The sequence below is a fragment of the Brassica napus genome, chromosome A3 (genome assembly GCF_020379485.1).
Source record: "Brassica napus cultivar Da-Ae chromosome A3, Da-Ae, whole genome shotgun sequence".
Lineage (NCBI taxonomy): Eukaryota > Viridiplantae > Streptophyta > Magnoliopsida > Brassicales > Brassicaceae > Brassica > Brassica napus.
The window spans coordinates 24,076,927-24,082,926 of NC_063436.1; the positions used below are offsets into that span (position 1 = coordinate 24,076,927).

Genomic DNA, 6,000 nt, shown 5'->3' on the forward strand with positions numbered 1-6,000 from the left:
TGTTTATTGCTTGATTAACAATGTTTTATGCTTGCTAAGTGTTCTTAATGTTAGATTAGACTTGATCACTCTCATCTAGACCTTATGCTATTTTACGCCCGAAAGGTGTTTGTTAAAATGCTTGAATGAATTTTGCATTGTCTTTTATATATTTGGCCAACGACAGTTAATGTCCGAGATGTTTAAGTGGTTAGTAGACTTGTGATTCATGCATGCTTGATTGTGTTAGCCAACGACAGTTGATGTTTAATTCATGATTAGCATAGAGTTTTTGCTACGACAGTGGATTAATCTATATTGAATGAAATATAGACCTATAGACTTGTTGATTGTTTTGTTTGAACATTCTAGATTGAACCTTCATCACCTTATATCAATTATCATTGCCCATGGATCCATCCTTAGCATTTGATTGAATTCTTGCACTTATTTCTTGATTGGATTTGAGATCACCTTGTTTATATTCCTAGGACATTAGCTTGTTACAAAAACATTGATATTCTGGTTTGCTTAGATTAAGAAAGTTTGTGTATTTTTATTGTTATAGATCATTAGTTCCTTGTGGATTCGATCCTTAAATGTTACAATAACATATCATTCGATTGTAGTATTATTGACACATTAGGTTAATTGGTATGTGCTTAAACGCTAACCAAGTAGAGTTGTTGTTGCCACGTGAAAGATATTTAGAGCATGATTAGTAGGGATTCTTAGAGTGGTGTTCTTAACGGAATATAAGAAACAGTATCTTAACTTTTAACTTTTAACTAAAAAAACTAAGAACTAACTCTTAAATAATATATTTAAGAGCCGGTTCTTAGTTTTTTTTAGTTAAAAGTTAAAAACCGATTTCTTATATTCGGCTAAAAACTTCACTCTAAGAACTTCTCATTAATCATGTTCTTATTCTCTTGTTTTTTTCTTTGTGTCAAAGTTCTCTTGTCCTTTTCATTCACGTAATTTTAGTGATTTTTGGTCAACTAAGCTAATTTCATTTTTCTTTTCTTTTTTTTTTAAAAAAAAAGAAGAAACAAAGGAAAAGAAATGCAAAAATATTAAATCGAATTTTCTTTTCTCTAATGTATTTTCTCTAGTCACTGGCCACTTCGTTAATAGCTAACAATCAAACAATCAATTATGACGACTGAAGACTTGCTTCTTCATAAATAAATAACAAATTAATTGAAGGTTTGTTATGTAACTTTATGCTATGTTTGATTTCTTTAACTGCGTATATAATTATGGAATATATATGAGTTTTCACATATTAGTTGATATTTATAAATGAGATTGACTACAAAACAAAAGCTCTTTTTCTTTATTAACAAAAATGTTATTTTAAATTTTATAAAACAAGTGTAAGATTGAACAAGTTTTAACAGTATACTTATTTTTGTAGAAGAATTATGGAAAAATTACTTACTATGATTACATTTTTAACCTAATTTGTGACGTTTAAAGTATGAAATAATATATTTTTTATTAACATAGGATACGCTAGACCAATGGAAAGTAATTTTCAAGTATATAAATGTAATTTACGGATGGATTTTTTTTTTTGCAGGCATTCAAATGAGATTCAAAACATGACTTCATAGTTACGTAGTTACACGGTTTTGGTATTGCGAATGAAGCAATGTTCTTATATACCATTTTCTTGTTTTTTTTTTAACACTTATTGGATTAGTAGTAGTACATCACTTGATAAAGTAAACTAAAGCTTGAAGTATTAGAGCTCGAAAGGAAGACTTCTCGAGTTCTGTTTCCATGTATACAAACAATGTAATCTAAAAGTCAAATATTTATTTGTTTGTAGCCAATCTCTAGGGAAACGTTAACAAATAATCAGACGTTTGAACTTTGAAGAGCGTTCACCCCTTAAACCAGTTAACAATTGATAATAAGTCAATTTTAATTTTGTTGTCTATAAAAATACTGAAATGCTAATTACTCTAATGATACATTGAGGCAGTGTCGAGACTTTTCTTCGAAAGACTTTGAACAAATGGTCGTCTCAATTAGTGTATTCGGAGAAAAAGAAAGAAGATTAGTGCACATGATCAAACGTTGCGTGGCTCGGAAAAGGACAGAAGAACATGCGTTATATTACCAATAAAGTCGGTCCACTTCACTTAGTGTTTATTTGGGTCACGTAAGACTCTTTTTCTCATTTTGTACTTTGTGTATTTCATTTGTTTTATTGCTTTTAGAAAAATAGTCGAAACTTGAAACACAACCACTACTCACGTTTTGCCTGAAGAATCATTTACACTAATCACTAATGCAAATTTGTTTGTCTCTGATCTTCTTGTATTCTAATGTCTAACGATGTCATTTTCTATGCATAGCCGGTTAAGTTTCCAACAGCAAAACAAAAGTAGTTAGTTGTTAATCTCATCATTAGTTTTTAATCAAATCTTCGTGTGGTGGGATTTGTTATCAAGCTCAACTATATGAAATGAAAACATTAAAGATCTTACATTAAATTCCCTCAGCTACAAATATTGAGAAAGTGATTTTAGAAAAGAAAAATCAAAGAGAAAAGTCTCTTTATTGACAATTATTTATCTAAATTCATCTCCTATTTCCCTAAACTCAAGCCTTGAATATCGGCGCCCCAAAACATTCGGCGACCCGATATACAATAAACTCTATTTATTTTCCTCATTAATCTACATCTTTAATAAGAACAACCACAGTCTCAAACACTTAGACTGGTCTCTTTTTCATGTTCGTTTCCTATTTTTTGCTCCTTGATCATCTCATTTTATTTTATTTTATTTTTGATAGCTTTGTTTCTTTAATCTTTTTTTTTCTTTATCAAGAATGGAGGGGAGCAAACTGAATTTGTATTCTCCGTTACCATCAATAAGGCGAATTTCAAGTAAAACAAAGCATTCAAGTGAATCAAATAACAAGAAGACCATTATTACAAGACCAGAGCTTCGATCATGTCTGAGCAAAGAACAAGAAACGTCGGTTTTTGTATTATCAGACCAGAGCTTCGATCATCTATCCGAACCAGCTTCAGTTCCTTTTATGTGGGAACATACCCCTGGAAAACCAAAAGATGACATGGCTACACTGATTCAAGAATCAGGTTTACTAGAAACCGATGATGAAGAAGAAGAAGATTTGTATACAGTTTCTTCTGATGGAACCTTCTCTGTTAACTGCAGCACAAGTGGAGTAAGCGACATCGAGAAGAATGGTGAGAAGTCTGACGATGCGTCGTCTAGAGAAAGTCTCGATCAAATGATGTCAAGATTCTTACCAGCTGCTAAAGCAATGGCTTTCACACATCAAAAACGCTCTTCAGAGCAAAAGCATTTCGCTATTGTTCGCCAAAGAAGTCGAGTAGTCGCAGAACATGAGCATTTCGCTATTGTTCAGAGCCTTTATGATGATTTAAACATTGATGATGATGATGATGATGATGACGACGACGAGGATGATGAGTATGATGTTGATCACCGAATCTATCCTAAAGTTACTATCAAGAAGGCTTGTGGGTTCTTGCCAAGGCTTTGTGCCAAAAACTCACTCAAGATTTCAAACCCGGTTCCTTTGGTTTCAGTTTCAAACCGGGGTTTGAATCATTCTCGTGAACAAACCGGTTTACCAAACTGGTCAACTAGGCGTCTTTCCGGTTTTATGTCTCCGTACCGAACCTCTTGTTCGGCTCCGGAGAAACCAGAGAGCTTCAAAAGGTTAAACATAGGAATCAGCAAGTCTCAAGAGCTGTGTCCAACAAGAACAAGAACAAGAGAGATTCTTCCTAATCACTCACATTCTGGAGAAGTCAGAATGTTGAGAAACTCTATCTCAACTCCGCCGAGGATCCAAGGGACGACCATTCACGACACGAGGTTTCTTGCGGAGGAAGTAATTAGAAGAAGAAGAAGCAGCAACAGGTCAGGGAACCTTTTGAAAACATCGCCGAAATGTACGGCGGCGATAACTACGCCACCCTTACCAGAAACTCCGTCTCGGCCTTGGCTCCGACGAACACTCCTCCCGCCGGTGAGCCCTAGACCTTACGGCGTCGTGTTAGGTCAAGTTGGTGCTAAGAAACTGAATCAAGAAATTGTTGAATCTACAAAATGGGAAACGATGGTTAAAACATCTTATGTTCACAACGACCACGTTCGTTATTCTCAGGTATTATTTGAACATTCTCCATAGAAAAATAAAACTTATATAGATATGTGTATTTAGTGAACATCTAATATATATATATATATATATATATATATATTCATTTTGTGAAATTCAATGCAGGAGCTGACTGTTCATCCATCTCGCCAGAAAATTACATAAAAACAGAGAAATTACTTCTTCGTTTTTACTTTACAATTAAATTAATAAATAGCTTAAATTTCGGGCTCTTATTTTTCATGCAGGCAACACGAATTTACCTGAGATTGGTTTTTTTTTGGTTATATATTTGTGTGTGTGTGTTATGATAGTGGGCTTTGTTATTCTGACCACGTGTTTTGTAATTGAAGACCTAAATGTTCTTGATGTTTGATAAAACATAGATAAACCGGTTATGACTAATACGGCTAGGCCGGGACAGTTACACAACATAATAAGGCTGGTTCATAATATTGAAGTATGTATCATCTACAAGAAAAATTTCGGTTATATTCGGTTTATGATCAGTTTAACAGCGCTTTTTATCAGTTGATTAAAAATAATAAAAAGAATGACGATATTAAAGTTCAATTTCTGTAATATATATGTTGTATACTACTTTTTGGGCTAGACATTTGAAAAAACAAAGAAGTTATGGGGAGGCATGTAGTGCATGCCCATCAATTGAAAAAAAAAAATTACGACGATGCTCCTTTTACATACGATTTGAAATCATTACAGCAACTCCAATGGTATTATTTCACCATGAAATTCTTAAATTATATAATTTCATTTTAATTATCATTTTAGATTTAGTCACACAAATAAAAAAAAAATTAATTTTGTATATTTCCAAAATAAAAACATTATTACCAATACATCTAACCATATTTCAACCAATAAAAAAATAAATTAAAATAAAAAAATCAATAAATTTTACACTGGAATTATAAAATGACATTTATTTTGAAACAAAAATTTTACACTACAACGATAACTAAACTAAAATGGAAAAAATATTTGTGTGTATATATACTAAATATTATTTAATTAAGATTATATTCAAATTCTTGGAAATCCAATCAATAATATATAATTTGGATACTATTGGTTGGGTTTCCAAATTTTTTATTATACTTATATATACATACATAAACATAAACATAAAATTGAAGAACTCCATGGTAAAATATTACCATTGGAGTCCGACTCCTATATATATATTATTTGTATTTTGGAAAATCGGTGAGAATTTATCATTGTAATTTCTCTAATTAGACACCATTACACTAAACATATTAATATCCAACGGTGATAAATATTTACTATTTTATTACAGATCTCACACTACTAACAAAATATAAAAGCATGATTAATAATGGTTATTAAGGTGAATTTTTAGCGGAATATAAAAAACTGTATCTTAACTTTTAATTAAAAAAGTTAAAAACCAGCTTTTAAATATCTTATTTAAAAACCAGTTCTTAGTTTTTTTGATTAAAAGTTAAAACAATTTTTTATATTCCGCTAAAAATTCAATCCTAAAAATCTACCATTAATCATGTTCTAAGACATGCATGTCTCAGGTCCTACTTTTTTTGTACTGTGGAAATTCAACTTATTTTTAATTATAATTACTTTAAATATTTACACAGTATAAGGATCTGTGATTTAATTTGAAGAATTAAACATCTATAATTATGAAAATATGAAAACTATAAGAAAATTACTAGGGATTAGGGATTGAAAAAATTAGAAATTTATATTTCAATAAAGTTCTTTAAAAAAAAAATTCTGCAGAGAGAGAGGGAGGAGAGAGAATGCAACACAACCCTTTGGTTCTGTTGAGACAAAAGACGGTGG

At 31.3% G+C, this 6,000-nt stretch overlaps 1 protein-coding gene across 1 annotated transcript; it reads left to right on the plus strand.

Annotated features, from left to right (window-relative positions):
• Nucleotides 1-1,738: 1,738 nt before the first annotated feature.
• LOC125607116 lies at nucleotides 1,739-4,560 on the plus strand. Its single transcript, XM_048776857.1, has 2 exons — nucleotides 1,739-4,161; nucleotides 4,282-4,560. The coding sequence occupies exons 1-2, from the start codon at nucleotides 2,827-2,829 to the stop codon at nucleotides 4,318-4,320; spliced, it is 1,374 nt and encodes a 457-aa protein (XP_048632814.1). The 5' UTR covers nucleotides 1,739-2,826; the 3' UTR covers nucleotides 4,321-4,560.
• The last annotated feature ends 1,440 nt before the right edge of the window (nucleotides 4,561-6,000 follow it).

Excerpts from the sequence above, each read along its gene's own strand:
- LOC125607116 (XM_048776857.1), top strand. The coding sequence starts at position 2,827 with ATGGAGGGGAGCAAACTGAATTTGTATTCTCCGTTACCATCAATAAGG. Across the intron at positions 4,162-4,281 it reads ACCACGTTCGTTATTCTCAG|GAGCTGACTGTTCATCCATC; the intron begins GTATTATTTGAA and ends AATTCAATGCAG.